This window comes from Serinus canaria, chromosome 8, assembly GCF_022539315.1.
Source record: "Serinus canaria isolate serCan28SL12 chromosome 8, serCan2020, whole genome shotgun sequence".
In the NCBI taxonomy this organism is placed as follows: domain Eukaryota; kingdom Metazoa; phylum Chordata; class Aves; order Passeriformes; family Fringillidae; genus Serinus; species Serinus canaria.
In genome coordinates, this window is record NC_066322.1 from 27,345,986 (window position 1) to 27,365,450 (window position 19,465).

Sequence of the window (19,465 nt, forward strand, 5' to 3'; positions counted from 1 at the left end):
CCCCCCAGCAGCAGCAGTGTGGGTGTTACCTGCTGCTCAGCACATATCTGATGAGGTGGGATCTGTTTGGAGAGTCCCCCATGGCAGGCTCTGGGTAAAAGCAACCGACAGCTCTTTGCCTGTTGCCGCTGGAACAGCAGGGCCCTGAAGGCCCCTTCCCACAGCACAAACCGGGCACTGTTCGGGGCTGTTTTGCCCCGGGCCGAGGCCTCTCGGGTGAGCTCAAGTGAAGCAGCTCCTCAGCAGCAAGAACCTGTCTGAGCACCAACAAACACAGACGTAGGGACAACACCTCTGTGAAACCTCCCTTAATATGCCCCTGTCCCCTTGCTGCACACGCTGAGTCCCTTTGGCATGGACACAGGCAGCACAGGAGATGGATGTCCCTGCAGAGCTGCCTCTCTCCAGCGCTGCTCTCCTCCTGCTCTTCTCTCAGGCAGGGCAGGACTGAGCTGTGAGCAGGCAGGAGCTGCAGGGAAAGGGTGCCCTGTAGCATCACACCCACATTCCTGAGCTGCCTGCCGGAGCCTGGTTTGGCCAGAAAAGCAGGTGCCTCGCTGGACAGGGACAGGGAGTGGGGCTTGCAGCATGGGCTGGGGTCACGCTCCCAGCAGCAAGGCTGGGCACACACTGGGATGTCCAAGCACAGAGAGGCCCTGGTTAAATCCCATCGGCCGGCCGTGCCCTTCTCGGCGGCTGCAGGGATGCAGCCCTTCGCCACGGTGTGGGACCAGAGCAGGAGCATCCCTCCTGCCCGCTAGGCCGGCTTGCGGGCCCAGGCAGAAGCGAGACAGCGCCCAGCACGCACTGGCAGCAGCTGCGAGTGGGACAAGGACTTGCGGCTCTCGGGAGGAGCAGATCCCAGCACGGAGTTGCGCTGTGCCCTGAACTCACCCCCAGAGGTTGCTGAAGCTCACACAGAACGGGGAGCGCAGCCCGGGGGGGAGGTGACCCGTCTGAGGCGTGGCGGTGCCCGGCCCCGGTAACCGGCCCCGGGTCCCGGTCCCGCCCGGGGCTCCGGCCCGTGTCCCGCCGTTCCGGCTCGAGTCCCGCGGCTCCGGCCGGGAGGTGGCAGCCGTGAGCGCCCCGGCGTCCCTTGCGCCACCTCCGGCGGCGGCGGGGCCGGGGCTGCGGAACCCCCACCCCGTGCCGGGGCCATGGAGCCGGTGCCCGGACGGCGGTGGCAGAAGGTGCTGTACGAGCGCCAGCCTTTCCCCGATAACTACGTGGACCAGCGGTTCCTGGAGGAACTGCGGAAGAACGTGCACGCCCGGCAGTACCGGTACCAGGCCGTGGTCTTCCAGTCGGGAGCCGTGGTGCAGCAGCTGTGCAGCGTCTGCGTCTTCGTGCTCACCTGGTGGTACATGGACGCCGGGATGCTGAGCCCGCAGGGCCTTTTCGGGGCGGCGCTGGTGTCCTCCCTGCTCGGCTACGTCCTGTTCGACGCCGTGGACGGCGGGGCCGGGCGCTGGGCGAGCGGGCGGACGCGCTGGGCTGACCTCAAGAGCACGCTGGTGTTCGCCGCCTTCACCTACGGCTTCTCGCCGGTGCTGAAGACGCTGACCGAGTCCATCAGCACGGACACCATCTACGCCATGTCAGCCCTCATGCTCCTGGGGCACCTCATCTTCTTTGACTACGGTGCCAACGCCGCCATCGTGTCCAGCACGCTGTCCCTCAACATGGCCATCTTCGCCTCGGTGTGCCTGGCCTCACGCCTGCCGCGCGCCCTGCACGCCTTCGTCATGGTGACCTTCGCCATGCAGATCTTCGCCCTGTGGCCCATGCTGCAGAAGAAGCTGAAGGCGCAGACGCCGCGCTGCTACGTGGGGGTCACGGTGCTCTTTGCGCTGGCAGCGCTGGCGGGGCTGGCCACAGTGTCCAGCGTGGGCGCTGTGCTCTTCGCCTCTCTGCTGCTCGCCATCTCCTGCCTCTGCCCCTACTGCCTCATCCGCCTCCAGCTGCTCAAGGACAACATCCACGGGCCGTGGGACGAGGCTGAAATCAAGGAGGACCTCTCCAGGTTCCTCATGTAGGCCTGGGGAACCCTCTGCTGTCAGCAGTGGAAGGTCCTGGCTGGGGGACAGCCCTGTGGGGGAGGACACCCGAGCCAATAAAGTCTCTCACAAGGACACTCTTGTGTTGCCCCCAGGATCTGCATCCAGCCCTGACTTGTGAGGTTGTGGTGAAGGAAGGAGCTGAGCCCAGCAGGGCTGCGGGCAGGGGAGGATTTGGCTCCGGCCATGTAGCCCCAGCCGGGGGGTACAGGGGATGTGTCCCACGGAGTGTCAGCCCCAGGACCCTCAGGGGGTGCAGTGGACTGGGCACTGCCTGGGAAGGGCTGGAGGGCAGGGCCTGGTGAAGTCACTGGGGCAGGGGGGCTGATGGAGCTGCAGGGCCGAGCACGAGGGCTTAAACGGGGACAGAGCCCTCCTCAGCTGCACCACTGCCCTGGTGGGTGCCAGAATAGCCTCACACCACCCCCAAACACCACATAACCCTAAATCCTGTAGGAGAGGGGGGGATGAAAGGGCATCACGCCTTCCTCTCACCTCTGACCCCTTTCCAGAGGCAGATCTGGCTTTGCTGCAGGGCCAGACCCCGAGGCACAGAGATGGAGCTCAGCACAGCCCCCATGGGCGCACACCCAGCTGCTGGGGGGACGCCAGAGCCCGTGAGCTCCCAACCGCCCCCGTCTGTCCCTTGTCCGTCTGTCCGACAGCGCTCCCACCACAACAGAGGGCGCTCCCGGCAAACGAGTCCCGCTGGAGGCCGGGCGGGGACAGGGCGCCTCAGTGCCGGGACCTCCCCTGTCCCTGTCTCCGTCCCTCGGCCAGCCCGTCGAGCAGAGCCCTCCGGAGGGGCACCCCAGGAGCGAAGGGATGCCCAAACGTGCCCCAGCCCCATCTCCCAGGGCGGCATTTGGCACCGCCCCGGGGTTTAAGGAATTTCTCTTTCGGAAAAGCTGCACGAGTGCATTGTTCTGCTCGGTCTCCCCGTCCCAGCGAGCCGGCGCTGTTCAGGAGCTCCTTTCTCGGAAATGAGCAACCCCCGGCGGAGTCCCCAACACCTCCAGCGCTTTGTTACTGCTCTTGCCAAGTGTTAAATGTTGCTGCTGTCGTCGTGGTAACGACTCCATCTCATTTTGCTTTTAATTAAAACCTGTAGAGGTCTGGAGCCCGTGCTCAGGTCTCACAGGGAGCACAGCCAGCCAGATGCTCCGAATCAAGATGACATTTTTTAGCTGTGCAGAAAGGAAACTGTTTTTTCACAGGAGGGTTTCCCAGAAAGCTGCTCGGTGACCCCGATGTCCCATCTGACACTGGGCTAATGCCACTGTAACGCTGCCATCCCAAACAGATTCACAGAGCCCATTGCTACAGGGGCAAGGCTGGAATGTAAATCAAAAATCAACCAAATCTCGTCTGCTTGGCCCCTGGCTATCACAGCAGAGGCTGCAAGAAAGCAGAGTTTCTGTTGCACCCACTCCTCCAGGGGGGAATTCTTCCCCACAAAGCACCTTTCCCAAATTCACACTGTCAAAAGCAGCTGTGGGTTAGGAAAACTGCAGGCATTGACCACTCAAACATTTCAGGTGGTGGAGATGGGCACAGGCTGCCACCTTGCCCTCAGCCTGAGTAGGGACCTGTGCATGTGCAGGGACCCACAGCAGGCTCCATCCCCCAGCTCCAGGGGATGCAGACTGTGTTCCACCCAGCCCTGCCTGCTGCCCACAGCCCCGGACCTCTCTGCTCTGCCCCATCCTTCCCTTCATCTCTTTAGAACCAGCTGTAGAATTCTAGCATTGGATTAGAACAGCCTCAGTCCTTGCCCAGAGATCCCCTGGGGAAAGGCTCAGTTCCCCTCACCTGCCCACAGAGACACCCTGCCCACCCTAACCTGGGAAATGAAAACCAAATCCACAGCCTGGATGCACAAAGGGACCTTGAAGGAAGGAGGAATGGAGAGGAGGGGAGAGAGGAGAGGAACAAAGGGCAGGCAGGGTTTCCCTGGGACTTCCCTGACCTTCTCCTGAGGACATGTGCTCTGCAGTGCTGTTGCTATTTAAGCTGCTGTATAAACGGCCATTATTGGTATGTCTGCGTGCCTGAGGTCAGAATATCCTCTACAGAGCAGGATTTGGCCATAACTCTACACTTACCCAGTAAATCTGGGTGCCCTTTGGGCATTTGCTCCCTGAGCAAAGCCCCACTGAGACCCAAGAAGTGGGTCCTGGCTCTTGATGCCACAAACACTTCATCAACCATCCCTAAGGGGTTAAAGGTTCTTTTGCATTCCAAGTTTCTTTCCCTTAAGGTTCAGTCCACTGAGATCAGTCCTTCCATGGGACTTTCTTGTGATTTGAAGCTGGCCAAATGTGAGTAGCTGTGAAGTGGCTGGGGATCAGCCTTGCTCCTGGGGGAGCTGCTGACACGTGCCAGCTGGAACCTCCATCTCCAGCTTTGCTGCAGGGAAAGGCCAGGGTCAGCCACCCACACCGTGCTCTCAGGGGGCCACGTCCCTCCCCATGTGGGGGCCTGGAGCTGGGAAGCCTGTGAAGAACAAAGCTTGGCTCTTTGATCAGGAAACCAAACCAGGATTTTGGTCCTAACCCATCCACTGTTCTGTAATGTCACCCTTGTCCTCCTGCCCCTGGCCACACCACCAGGGCAGGCTGCAGACAGCACAGACAAGGTGAAACAGCTTCTTCAGAAAACCACCCTGTGAGCTGTTGAAGAAGGTGCCAGGGTTTCCCAGCACACTGTGCCTGTTTCCACTGTGGCAGGGTTTCCCAGCTCCTGTGCTTTTCTACTAAAGAGATTTTAGAAATGGCTGCCCTAAACCCATGGAACCTGGAGTCCTATTTTTGACAATATTTTTTACTAAATATTTCATAAGAAGGTAAAGATTTGTGTGGAGGATTTACCACCATAAAATGTCCCAAGAGACCAGTTTGTGCCTTCCAGCCTAATGTGTGGAGCCAACAGCAGCTGGGAGCTCAGCAGCAGCTCCTGGCTGGGTGCTGTGGCCCAGCCATTGAGCTAAAATATCATCCACCTTTTATCTGTTGTTGGTGCTGTCCTGTAGCTCAGAGGCATTGCAGGGAGAGCTTCCCCCAGTGCAGAACAGATTTTTGAACGACCTGGAGAAAAAGCAGCTTGTAAAGTTCAGTCTATCCCCCTTCCCTTTTACCTGAGGCATAGGCAGAACCTCCTCAAGAGCTCCCCAGGTACAAACACTGTTGCTTCTGCAGTAGTCCTGAAAGTGCACAATTCCTGAACTCTGCTGAGGGGTTTCTGCCTCAGCACCTGATGGGTTCCACAGGCGAAAGCTGCAGCCACCCTCAGCTGCTCCATTCTTGGCACAGTTGTTTTCCAGTTGTTTTCCTGGAGCTGTAGATGTCCATTGCTCCCTGTCTCAGGGTGCTGGGAAGCACCTGACCCAGTCCCTGCAATTCCCAGTTTAGCACCTGCAGTTCAAAGGAATTGAGCAGGGTTTGGGGTTTTCCCCCACTTTTTACTACACCGTTGCTGCTTCTCTCCTCTACTCTACCAAAAGACCAAGTGAGAAGAAGGAAAAACATCTGTAAGTCCATGGCTTTCTGGGCTTATATCCCCTTCTCTTTTGAGCAAACTCAGTGTCTGCTATTTACCAGCCCATGCAGGTGGTTCAGCAGCTCACTGGACATTTTAGAGGTCAGCAGGACCTAAATCAGCTGCAGCAAGAGGAACTGCCCAAATTCAGCAAAGCTGCATCAAATCAGGCTGGAAAACAAGCTCAGGCAGGCTGTGACCTGGCTCCTTCTGCACACACAAAGTGATCTCATCCCCTCCTCTGCCCCATCCCAAGCAGCAGCCCTGCAGCTCCCTCTCACCATCACCTCCCCACTGCCCAGGAACCTCTGGTTTGGGCCCCAAAACACCAAGGTGGAGTCCAGTGCCCAGTGGTGCCTCCTGACTTACCTGCATGGTTTGTGAAATACCCCCTTGGCTTTCCTGGGAGGAAAAACAGCCAGTTAAACCCATCAGTTTCCTCCTTTCTCACACTGACCCTTCATAGACTTCTCTGGCACCCAAAACAAGCACATCATCTAAATCCCAGATTTTCTCTTTTCCACAGGGATGGACACATTTGGAATTCCAGAGGTAGCTCCTTACAGCTGCTTGAGCTCAGATGCTCCAGTGAGGTCGGCTTGCAAGGAATTCAGAGGCTTAGCTTGAAGAAAAATGTCAGAACAGCTGCAATTTATTTATAATTGTGCAGATTAATCAGTCTAGAGAGTGTCTAGAGACTGCTGCACTCTTCTCCTTCGAGTTTCCGCTCAGCCAGGTGCTGCTGCTGCTGCACTGGACATGTTTTGGAACTCTGCTGGCTGTTCTTGCTGCTAATGCTAAGCCAAAGCCATTTGTATGGAGCAATCCTGGTGCTGAATGCATTCAGAAGTGCTGGAACGCCAGCGGAATGTCCATCCCTCCCTCCACAACCTTGGAGGGTGGGAGGCTCCACAGAGCCCAGGTAATTTCTCCCACAGGGTAACAATATCTCTGTGTGAGAAAGAGGGAGTGGAGCCTTCAATAGAAACACAGGACAGACTCCTTTCGTAGTCAGAATTTTATTTTCTTTACATCCAGGCTTATCATTGACATCTGAAAATAAAATCTTTCATTTACAAATAGGCTAGGTGCAAATTAAAGGTAATTTTGGATTTAAAAAAAAAAAAGACATTGCATGTAACACAAAAGAAATGTGTGTGTTAGGATGATCTTCCTGGAACAGCTGGTGGAGGTCGCCTAGGAAAAAACCAAAAAATAACCCAAAAATCACAGGGAGAGGGGGAGATTTACAACAAAAGGCCAAGATACAATAAAATGACTCATATACAAAATTATCTTAATAAAATGGGTTAAGAGAAAAAGGCACAGAACATGCATATTAAGGAAAAGAGCAAGAGCAAGATTAGAATCAGCTGGCTCACAGCACAGCCTGGCTTTCATCCTCACCACCTCCCTTCTGACCTGCCAGTGCCAGAGAAGCACAACAATCCCATCCCAGGTGTGGAGGTCACTGCTCACAGGCTTTCTAATTTTCTTCCAGCAAATTATGCCCTCTGCAAAAGCTTCTCCCCAGGCAGCCTTAAAATTCTCACCATTATCTGCTTCAAACACTGTTCTTGAGTAGAACTTCTGTGAGGCTCTGATGAAATGATCAATGATCAAAGAGGATGACCCTGGGGTGACAGGAGGGGACATTTCTGGGAAAGACCAGACCAAGGCTGGAGAGCCCTGGGGCAGTGAGGGCCCAGTGCACAGAGCAGCTGCTCCCCCTGGTACCCAGCACAGAGCACTGAGCTCCCCCTGACCAACATTCCTGGCTCCAGGCTCATCCAGGGGGACCTGACAGGCTCCAGCCAGAGGGGACAGTGGGACACTGCTGTTCCCTCAGGGGAAGGGCACAAACTGCCCCAGCCAGGGCCATTAAAGACCAATAAAGAAATCAAATGTCACAGGAAACAGCAGGGATGTTCCTCCTGTGCTCATCCCACCTTTTGCTCCCTCTTTTGCCAAAACCTAAGTACCCCCTTAGCCATTGTGGAGTTCCCAGATGAAGCTGTTGTGTTCTTTGTGCCCTACAGACCATCTCCAAGCACTGATTGCAGCTACTTGGCTCATCCTCATCTGCAGGAGGAACTGAGTAATTAGGACATCTGCACGTTTGTACACAATCTTTAGGGGGAAATCCCTTTCAGGCATATTTTAACTCCAACTCCTGATTTGGAGGACTGAGTCTGGCCATCTGCTCAGCTCTGAAACTCCTCTGAACGTGCTTTCCTCAGCAATGCAGTGAACCCCAGGTACTGCTGGTAAAACCATCCATTTCCCAGCAAAATATCTCTGCAGCACTCCAAGCCCCTTGCAGGGGAGCAGGCTGAATGCTTCCCAACAGGTTCCACCTCCCCTTTAATGACATCTCCAGTGATCTCAGCACAGCAGCACCTCCAATAAATCCTCCCTGCAGTCCCCACAGAGGCACTGTGGAATGCTGACATGATGGTGCAGGAGACAGAAGACACCACTCATACACATCCAGAAAGTAATAATAAAAGCCCATCAAGAATGACAGTTTATTTCAGGTTCAGAAATGCAGCATAACATTTTTACAGCAGGTGTATGTGATGCTCAGTGATGACCATGGTTTCGGGAATCCACTCGCTGTGCTCAAAGGTCAACACCAGGAACCATTTACAGATTACGAAACCAAAGGCAGATGTTTTGGCTCACATGAAGTAGGGCATTAACATACAGAGCAAAAAAAAAAAAAAAAAAAATCAGAAAGAAATTAAGCGTTTGCTTCTTACAAAAAAGAAGTCATCGTTTAGCCTGTCCTGGAAAAGTAAAGAGACAGCAGTAAAGCAAACGGCCGGCAAGGCGGGACAAATCATAGATCAAGCAAGAGTGGAGGGCTGTCGGGGCGGGAGGAGCCGTCGGCATCAGCTCGCCTGCAGACAAAGCAAGAGGAAAGACAGGCAGAGTAACATTCATTTACACAAAGGAGCTGTTCTGCACCAGCCTGGGAGCAGGGGCAGCGCCACAGCAGGAGGAGCTGTGCCAGGAGGGCACCGGGAGGCTCCCTGGTGGCACAGGGACAAAGCAGGTCTGCTCTCGATTCAGGAGGGTTGGACTATTTTAAGACAGAAGGACAGAACTAGTCAGGAATCTCAATATGCTGTACACATCATGGTTAGTGGAGCTGTCTGGAACAGGGAGGATAATATTTTCTATGTTACAGTTGAACACGAAATGCCATAACCTATAATGCATCTTCTTTAATATAATAAATAATCTACTTTTAGGAGGCTTACTCAGAAAGTGCAACAAGATCAGCAATAAAATAAACACACATTAACTATGTACATAAGCCTTTTTGTTGAACATACAATCTTTTTAACCCTAGCACAAGATCCCTTGAGATCCCAGGCCCAGAGTTGTTCACAGCACACACAAGCTCTTCAGCTGCTGGTCAGCCACGGCGGGGTGAGGTGGAAATGTTCCCTGGGCAGAGATCCAGGCTCAGCCTAAATGCAGTCTTAGATGAGCACCCTCCTGAAACTTAGCAACTACACCAACCAGATCTTTGTGCACCTCACCTAAGATGAGAAACTCTGGTGTTGCTTCATTATTGCTCCACTATGCCCTGGCAACCAGAGCTGTGCCAGAGGGAAGCAGAGAATGGCAGAGCAACCTGTGCTCCTCAGACAGGGAGCTCAGACCTGGCTCATCCCACCTAAGTGGCTCTGCAGAGGTGCTCAGTCCCTCTGGCAGACCCACAGGGTGCCTGTCCTGCTTTCCTTTGGGCATGGAGGGAGTTGCTGCCAAGGCTGCTCCTCCAAGAACAAGGGACAGGATGGACGGGACTCGCCAGCATCAGGAGTTAGTGGGACAAACAAACCCATTCCAGGCACTCTAGAGCAGAAGGAAGTGGGCCAAGGCTGGAGGACAGTACTTACTCAACTGGATGTGGCAATTTCTTGGGAAGCATTCAAGTGTTTTTCCTAGAAACAAGTTCATGTGGTTTATTCTCACAAGCACATACGCAAGAAGAGGTGAAATCATCAAACCCTGGAGTTGTGCTTATGGTTTTTTATTAACCTGCACACCTAAAAGTGTTGCATTTAGGGCACAGGGCCAGATTTAAATGAGATCTGAATGAGGATGCAGAGGAAGGAGAGCTGTGCAGCTGTGTCCTGCACCCTCAGCATCAAGCACAGGACCAGATGGTGCTGACGCCTCAGTGCCTCCTCCTCCTCCTCTTTCAGGTAAATCCACCCTTGAGAGCTTTATTTACAATTCAGGATTACTGCTGAGAAATAGTTTCTTGGGGGCAGAGTAAAGGACAGTGCTCAGTTGTGCCACCTACTTGCTTATGCTTGGCAGAAACAGTCATTAAAGTAAATCAAGGAGTCTCAAGTAGAGAGCATTTAAAAGACCATTTTAGGCCAAGAGCTGTGCCATGTAATTGAGGCTCCTGATTACCAGCATTGCCCTCCTGTTCCATGCAGCCACACAGGCCTGGATCACCTCCTGGGGTCATGCTCTTCTGGACAAAGGACAATTAGTCTGAGTCCTTGGGCTGTGGTGGGATAAACCCAGACAGTGGCCTTGCAGCGTCGTAGAGTGAGCTGGGTTGGAAGGGACCTTGGAGCTCATCTTGTTCCAAGCCCCTGCCATGAGCAGGGACACCTTCCACTAGACCAGGCTGCTGAAAGACCTGTCCATCCTGGTCTTCTATTACCAAGTGAGTATCAGAATTTGATATTCTGATATCAGAAGTGATATCAGTGATCTCTGTGGCTCAGGCATTAAACCTGGCTTCCCATCAGCAGGCAGCTGCCAGTCAGTTCTGTTAAACTGTTTGGATATTCAGGAGTGCTGGCAAGGCCACAATACTGTGGCTATTTACAAAATTATATCTAACAGATGCAGCACAGGTTACAGCAGAGAGCACTAAGCAGTGGAAAGCTGTGTAGAAGACAAGAAGAATCATCAAAATATGTTTTCTTTTTTGTACTAAAAATTAGTATGACTGTGGTTGTGTTTTCAACCTTTTCTTTTCCTTGAAAGTTGATTCTGTGCACTTGGCACTCTCACATGTGACCTCCAGACTCCCCAGGCATGTGGCACAAGTATGGGGTGGACAGGAAATGGAAGTTAAGCTAACACACAAATCAGGATGCTTTCCCAAGCTCGTCTCTCTTCTGCAGGCTGAAACATGATTTGCTGCACTGGCGAGCACAGCTAATCAGCAGCCTGGGAATTAACAGGCTAAATCCCCATTTGTTGTGACTCTTTAATTGGATTCTTCCCAGCCATGGGGCTACAGCATACTGGAGCCCTACAAGCAGTCTCAATAAATACAGTTATTAGGCTGATTGTACTGGGGGCCTTTGAAATCACCAATTGCTTTGCCAGGGGATCTGTAACCATAATTTTAATAGCAGCAATTCATATTTTCTGAAGGAACAAGGCCAAATTCCTCTCTAGTTTCATTCTGTTAATAAGTTCTAAGCTTTAAGGGTGACACTGACCCTAAGTGTTTAAAGTGAAGTAATGCAGTTAAGACAAAAGGTTTTTACAATGCATTAATTTATAACGTGCAAAACAAGAGGCAGAGAGCACCTCTGCAAGTGAGCAGCTGCTAAAATAATCCAGGATGCACAGCTGAGCACTTCCCAGAACTTAGCTGTAAACCAAGGTGTGTGCAAGGACCGTGTAATGCAAAAAGAAAATCTTTACACAGGGGACACAGGGAAACTTTATTGACTGGCATGTGAAAATATCACAAATATCTCACATCCAAACCTGGCCCTTGGGAGGCTCAGCTGCCAGTCCAGGCTGGGGCTCCCACAGTGGGCACAGGAGGGAGACCCAGCCCAGCTGTGCATGTATCTGTGTCTCTGTGTCCTTCTGGGTGACAAAGGGACCAAAAGCAGTGCTCAGTTCCCTGGATCCTGCACACAGCACACTTCCATGCACTCACTCCCCTCCCGCGCTTCCCAGGAGCGCAGAGGGAGCAGGAGTGTGAGCAGGGACAGAGGGACATGGCACACGCTGCTGTGTCACACCCCAGCCCTCCAAACCACCCTGTCCCCAGCCTGCTCCTCACCAACCCAACCAACCTGGCATGGCAGCTGCCAGGATGGGAATACAGCAAAACATGCCTTGTCCCACACACACCCTGCTCGTTTAACAACATTCCTTAGAACTAAATTTCGGATAAGGACAATTTATAGGAGAAGCAAGCCTCTTGCAAGAGAGACCTGGAAGTGTGGGGCCTTCAGAAGAGCTTGGTAAGAAACCACATGGCTTTTCTTTGCCCAGTTTAGCCATTACAATAGAAAATAGAAAACCTAGAAGGTACAAATAAAAGCAAGATTCCTTTCAGGTAAGAGGGGGGAAAAAAAGCAGCAGATCAAATCAACACATGCACAAAGACACACAGAGTCAAGCCCTCCATTTGCTGTAGAGGACTGTGAGCACAGTTGTCTGGGTGGAGATATGTGTCAGTAAGTTAGCTAACATCAGTTATTGCAGAAGGAAAAGTCAAGGCAGCACAGACCTTCCCCAAACATTGAAGACCTCATAAACAGTGCGGAATGGACAGAGAATATCAGTAAAATTGGTTACTTGCCTAGAGATGTCCATACATGCGACTATACACTGGTTATTGTGACAGTTACCAAGCAATTTGTTTCCACATATTTGGTTAACAACGAGTGACATGCCAGAAACTCCTTTTAGTCTAACAGGGAGGAGTCTAACGGACGGATTACAGTGGGCCGAGTAGGTGAAGGGGGCGGTCTTCGACTGGAGAGAGAGAGAGAAGAAACAATGAGCACAAACACTGAGCACAAACCCTGAGCACAGACCCTGAGCACAGACCCACACCTCTGGCTGTTGTGACATGGACATGCACGTGCTTGTACACACAACAATCCTACTGCCATGCATGCCAGACACCCCTGAGCATCCACAGGAAGGAAGGAAGGAGGAAATGGGTTTGCCATTTCTGCCATGCTTTACCCTCTCACCCATCACTGTGCACAGCCTGGGGGTTCTGCACACACCACTGCCTTCTGGAGCCATGCAAACCAGCAGGGCAGGGTTGTTATTCCCTGGTTTCAGGGGTCAGTCCCAGCCTGGACACTCACAGAGTAGTGAGGCACATTTCAGAGCAGGCACAGGACTGGGGAAAGCAGCCTGCAGCAACTTCAGGTCTGCTTTGCAAGAGCAGGAAAATCTGCAGCTTCTTGCATACCTGTAGCCCTATCGATGTGCCTGAATCTGAGGCACATTTTGAGGCTTTAAATCAATGGCCAGTCTTGAAAATGCCAGTCATGGCCAGGGCTGCTGGATTCATTAATTTACCACTAATGCATTTTTCTGTCAACTTCAGGAAGTGCTACAGAGTCACAGATTTTTTGGGAAGACTTAGGTGCCTTCATTCAATTTTCCTGTGTACTGTAAACCCCTGCATTTTAATTTGAACTCTGTCATTCTCTGATAAGAGACTCCAGAGCAAGAGCAGCAGTGGGATCTCCAAGCACATCCTACCTGCAGTCCAGGCTGGCACTTATCCCTCCCTCCCTTCACCAAGGATAACACCCAGCTCTGCTGGAGCTGGTGAGTCTCTCTGGTAGCTGTGTAACACTTTACCTTTTTGTGTACAGGAAGGTCCACCTCAGGGCTGTGTGGAGGTAATTCCCTCAGCTTAGTTACAAAGAGTATTTTGTTGCTGCTCCATTCCACCTCTGCCCGTGCAGAGCCTGAGCTGACACTTGCCTGCACCAGCTCGCAGTCGTGCCTGGCACTGCTGTGTGCTGGACAAACAGCCGGAGACTGTTCCAGCCTGCTCCCTCACCCAGCTGTCCAGCACCCTCCAGCAGTGCTCTGGTGCTGCATTTATCCCAATCCATGCCTGACAGAGTGTTTTTGCTCCCTTTCTTTAGCAGGAAGTACAGGTACTCTCTCTCTATTCCTTAACACAGCCCAGATCACCAGGAGAGCCCATGGCTGCCCCCAGGATCTGAGCAAGGTGGGAGCTGAGGCTGGTTCCCATCAGCTCCAGCAGAGCTCTTTAATAATTTTCTAATAACAAAAAATTAATAATTTGCCCTAACAAATGTGCATCACTTCCTAACCCATCCTTCACCTGTGCAAGTAGGGACAGTTGTGGCTCTGAAGAAGATTAGGAAGGAAATGTGTCTCATTCTGCTAAAGCTAAACTGAAGATGAAAAGAATGTAACAATGTGTTAATTTTCTTTGAACTGGAACAAAATATGTGAGACAAATTTACACTTGACAAAAAAAAATCTCGTTTGGCTCAAAGTGCATCTTGTGCGACAATATTCTCTTTTGGTGAAGAAACGAGAATTTTAATCCCTACCATGCAACAAATACAAAATATGCCAACTAAAGCATTCAAGTAAATCAACAAACTAAAAAAAAAAAAAAAATAGGCAAAATATAATTTCTTCATGGTGTATTTTTCTTACAGGAAAAATGTGACTGTGTTAACTATTGTTTCTTGTGTTGCTCCAGTGTAGGTCTTTTGGACCCATTTCCAAAATTTGTAGTTTCATAAAGAACCACTTCTAAGGCTCTGCATTTCTGCTGGGTTGCATTAAATTATTCCTTTGTTGAAATGCCTCACATTGCATTGTTTAGCGCTTACTGAAAACATCGTATCATATGTATGCAATTGACAAACAAGGGAAAATGCATACAGCTGTCTTCATATCAAATTTAAAAGCCCAAACATGCATTTTAATACCAGGTTAAATGCAGCTCGCTGGATTCAAATAATGCAATTTAGCCAAATTGCCATTTAACACAGCAGGCTCAGAAACTGGAGAGCACAGTGGGAGGATTTCCTGGATATAATCAGTCAAACCAAACCTGAACCACCATCAGGCCCAAGCCCTGTTTCCCCTTGAACCAGCGCTGTTTCTGCACCCTGGCCGCTACTTTGAATTTCCACTCAAGCCCAGTGCAGACCTGAAGGGAAGAACTCCCCATTAGCTCTTTCCCACTGCAGAGTGCCAAGTGCTTCAGGACAAGCTGATTCTCCAAGGGGATGCTCTGATGAGGAGCTGCTGCTGAGCCACCCATCCTTGTCCCTGTGTCACTGCCCAACAGACAGGAGTGCTCAGAGCAGGGAGCTCTGACCCATCTGTGGGTGCTCTGACCCGTCTGTGGGTGCCCTGACCCGTCTGTGAATGCTCTGACCCATCTGTGGGTGCCCTGACCCGTCTGTGAATGCTCTGACCCATCTGTGGGTGCCCTGACCCGTCTGTGAATGCTCTGACCCATCTGTGGGTGCCCTGACCCATCTGTGGATGCTCTGACCCATCTGTGGGTGCTCTGACTCATCTGTGGATGCTCTGACCCATCTGTGAATGCTCTGACCCGTCTGTGGGTGCTCTGACCTGTCTGTGGGTGCTCTGACCCGTCTGTGGATGCTCGGACCTGTCTGTGGGTGCTCCCACGTGTGTCTGGGATGCGGTGACACAAACACCCGTGTGTCCTCCCGGTGGGCATGGGCAGCACATCTGTGAGGAGCAGGCAGAGCCTCCCTCAGCTCCAGCCCCTCAAGGGCGCTGCCTGCCTCCTGTGCACCTCCAGCTCCTTAACCCTCCGCACAAACTGGGGCAGCAGGACCTCCGCCCGCAGGGCCTCCTAGAGGAGGGGCAATGTTTGGGAAAGGCAGCGCTGGGGAAGGGGCTGCAGCAGCAGCATGTCCCTGCAGCCCTGCCGCGGACAGTCTCCCGGGATACCTTCAGCAGTGCAGGAAGAGGCACCGCGCTCCCGAGCCCTGGGCACAGCACAGGGGCTCAGCCTGGGGCACAGCCCCTCCCTTCCTTTGCCACGGGCACACGGGATCGACCGGCACCAGCGGGAGCTCGAGTGCGAGTGAAAGAAAGAACAAGCCCTGAAGTCGCCCGCCCTAGACTTTCCTGCGTAGGGAAGGTCACAAATCATTCTGTGACCATTTCTACACTGGGAGTAGAATACAGACCTTTTTTCACCCCCTAACAGAAATCTCAACCCCAAAAACAAGAGGCGAGGCCGTGTCCCTTGTCTCTCGCTGGCTTATTCACCGCGGGAGCAGTGTCTGGGAGCCCCGGGAACGCTGCAGGAGCCTGGACCTCCTAGAGACAACAGAGCCAGCAACCAGCTCCGGGGCAGCCTCAGAGCACAGCCCTGAGGAAGCCGAGCGTGGGCTCGGCACCATGGCCCCCGAGCCAAGGCCCCGCACGGGAGCCGCGGCCCGCGGGCAGGCCGGGGAGCGGGGCCTGCGGAGCGGCAGGGGGAGCTGCAGCCTGCCCGCGGCCCGGCCGGAGGAAAGCGGCAAGAGCAGCCTCCCCCGCAGCCCTGCTCCCGCTAGCTGCCATCCCAGTGAGCAAATATGTGACTAAGCCCAGGTCAGTGTTTAGTCTGAGGCCAGCGGATGGCAGCGGCGCAGACGGCGCGGGCCGGGTCTCTCCCGGTTATCGCGGCCGGGCAGCGCCCGCTGAGCGGAGCCTGCGGGGCGGCCCCGGCCCCGGAGAAAGCTCCGAGGGAAGCGGCGCTGCTGCGGGAAACGCGTTCGGCTGTTCTCGCCAACATTTCAGCTGCCTTTTCGGGCCGTGTCCCGCTGCCTGGCCCGTTTAACTCACTCTCTTGTCTTTGGGGTTGTTTTTATTTTTTTTATTTGTTTTTCTGCCTTTTTTTTTTTTAACTGTTTGTAAAAGTTAGTGCTAAAGGGGCAGGAGATCATAGGTCCCCCCGGGGTTGAGTAAACGAGTCTGCAAAAAGAATCAGTTCTTCTAACTAGCACACATTAGGCAGACATAAAGAATTTACCAATGAAAATTGTGGACTAAGTATGTATTTAATAACTCCCTGATGTTGCTGCAGAGACTTCTCCTTTGAAGAGCTCAGTGGGGTTTTGAACCGGAGGGGAGCTCTTACCCCCGTGCAAAAAATTTTTAAAAAAGGAAAAGTTTTTACATTTATTTTTATCCTTAGCAGCACCCCCTGCCCCCCCCCCATGTTTCCAGTTTTAAAAGAACTCCTAAAAGCTTTAGCTAGGCAAATGCCGAGCAAAAGAAACTAAATAAAGCAAGTCTAGACTTAAAATTAGATCAGAAACACATGGGAGTTCTTCGAGCCTTTGCCTTTTGAGAAGTCCTATCGCTCCCCACACGGAGTGCACAAAATGTGCTTTCAGTAAAGCATGGCTGTAATTACCATGGGAGGCCCCGCTCGAAGATGGCTTCTCACAGCACAGCCAGAGGACTTCGAAATAAAAGGCTTTCATTTCCACTTATAGTTGACGTTCTTGCATGCTTGTGACCGCCAGAGAACACTTGTGGAAGGCATGCACAGGACTATTTTACGATACATCCTATGGATCTGAAGCTGTGAACAGAAGCCCATTATTCTCTCCCTTTTCCATCATCTTGGTTTCCCTATAACGCAGCCCTCTCGGAGTACCCCGATACGTGACATCGTCTTTGTAGAATTTAACAAGAAAATACTTCAAATCTCTAAGCAGCTTTAAGACTGACTGCAGGCAAATTTGTTTTAGGTGACAGAACAAACCTGGAATGTTAGGCATATGGTAAGAGTGCAGTGACTTACTGCAGGTGAGGAATAAATCTGGTTTCCTGTTTGGGTGATTATTTAGAGAACTAAGTAGCTTGGTCCTGAGAAAGTTATAATGCTTTGACTGATTTTATTTTTGTACTGTTTCTCTGGTTTTCTCTGTTTCAGTGAAATCCTGAGAGACCTACACCCTCTATTCTTACTGGTTCTTGTATCAACCTAACTTTTATATGGCATCTCTCAACCTCCATCAGCCTCAGGATCTGGAGGACAATCCAAACCAGAAGTGGAAGTACTGTACCCATTATGCTTGAAAAACAGAGGCAAGACATGGTTTGTAGACCTAATTAGTCTTCAGTCTGTGCAGGCCTAAACTCTGGCTACTGCAGAGTCTCCCAAACATCAGCTCAGGAGTGGAAGTGGGAAAGCCAGGGTGAGGAAAGGCACTTGGTCCTGATGACACAGGTCATAACAAAGCAGGAAAAGCAGAAAAATGATGACATTAGGAGGAGTAAAACAGGAATCACAGACAGGGATCAGGAGGAGATGGTGATTGCAGGGGATATGGGAAACTGCACAGAGTGGTGATGAAAACTGAAAGGAGCTGGGGGATATCTGCCTGAGATGGTCCCTTAGCCCTTAGTGGAATGGTCAAGAGAGTGAAAATTGCTCAGATTTGTTTCTGTACGGGAAAATGTCATTTTGTTAAACACAAACTGTCTGTAATTAAGCATTGCCCACAGGATCACTATGGTCAGGCAGGTCAGGAAGGGAAGCCCTCAGACACAGAGCACAGCTTTTGAGGGGGGCTGCTAGTTCTGAAGCAATTCTCCAGCTGAACTCAGGCTCTATAAAGCACAGAGGGTGTGCTCAGACTGTACTGCCAGGGACTGTCTCAGCTGTCCCTACAGCTGAACCCCAAAACTGCAAATGACCCCTCTGCACAGTGCTCTCTCAGTGGAAGATTTTTTTTGTTCAGTATAAGCAAGTTAAGGTTATTAGATTATGCTGTTTTATCAGATAGCTATTTCTTTGAATTGAAAGAAAAAAAAAAAAGAGCGAAAGGGAAGAATGTGTCCTTCCACTGGCCACCACTACACTGCAGCAGTATAAATCTCCATGAATTCAAAGGCTTTCACTGTTTGAAAGCACTAGGGTTAGTGAGGTTCCACTGTGTGTGATTTAACTTAATACAGATACTCCTTTCAGAGGCAATGTGGTCCAAAATACGATGTTCCAGCAGAATAATTTATTATCTACAACCCAAGCTATGTTTTCTATATGACTATAATAAATCAATGTCCATCACACACACATACAAATATATTGTCTGTTTATGTGAACACTGCATTTTCAAATTAGTCATTTTAGGGAATTAATGTGTCATATGAAAAGCTCAGCTTGAATAAACACAAAATTAATTCAACGGAGCGACTGAGCCAGAGTATTATTCTTAAGAAACTGTGTGTTCTTGTTTGCCCTTCAGCAGAGAACAACTCAAGTAAGCAAGTGTGCAGTGCATCTTTGGAATTCTGTCCCAGCCTTTCAGAAACCTTAGGCTGGGATGGTGCAGAGGGTCACAACTGGCCGTGAAGAAGAGAAAGTTAGGAGTGCTGAGTGGGAATGTTCAGAATGCTGTTCTGTGCATGGAAGATGACAACAGAAGGGCCACAAAATCAGCAGGAAGAACATCTGATCTTTTCACAGCAGCTCAGGACCCATGCACTGCCCTGTGTGAGCTGCACTGTTTGCCATCAGTATGAACTGTGTACCCCTTTTGAACACATCTCTGTTCTTCCTTCCTACTCAGCTCTGACCTTCCTCTGCCTTGTTGCCTCTCTCCTCTTTACTTACCTTGGTACAAGAAGGGGAGAAAATGTCCTGGTTGTCACCTCCAGCTGGAGTTGCACCTCTTCTTGTCCATGATGCCAACTAATGGGATTAGCACTGTGGTTAGTGGAGCCATGGAGTGCCCTCATCTACTGATCCAACACAGCTCGCGGGGGACAGGAGAGTTTCAAGACAGCCTTTCAAGATGCCTGCAGGTGCAGGAAGTTCAAATCATCCCTGTTTCTCTCTGTTTACTCTCAGATGTTTTCTCCTCTAGCATAAGGCAGCCTAGAAAGGCACTGCTATTCGCCCACTCTCTCAGACAAGGCAGGAATTCCCTGCTCAACACCATCACTCTAATCCTGCAATGTCTTCATGGCAATGTTATTAAACCACTTCATTATGAAACTAAATCAGTTCTTGGCACAAAACACATCTTCAGGTTCCTGTATTTCTGTCAAACAACTGGTGTTGCTTGACTCTACTTTCT

The 19,465-nt window shown here is 51.4% G+C and overlaps 2 protein-coding genes across 2 annotated transcripts in view; one reads left to right on the forward strand and one right to left on the reverse strand.

The window, feature by feature from the left end:
• The first annotated feature begins 1,081 nt into the window (after positions 1-1,081).
• PIGC (phosphatidylinositol glycan anchor biosynthesis class C) lies at positions 1,082-2,134 on the forward strand. Its single transcript, XM_009098451.4, has one exon. It carries the CDS (start codon positions 1,158-1,160, stop codon positions 2,034-2,036), a length of 879 nt encoding a protein of 292 aa, XP_009096699.1. The 5' UTR covers positions 1,082-1,157; the 3' UTR covers positions 2,037-2,134.
• Positions 2,135-6,612: 4,478 nt separating this feature from the next.
• Positions 6,613-19,465, reverse strand: part of DNM3 (dynamin 3) — a 172,855-nt gene continuing 160,002 nt past the window's right edge. The window contains exon 20 of the mRNA XM_050977156.1: positions 6,613-12,362. Within this exon, the coding sequence (XP_050833113.1) occupies positions 12,293-12,362 (70 nt within the window). The 3' untranslated portion in view covers positions 6,613-12,292. The remainder of the gene's footprint in view (positions 12,363-19,465) is intronic.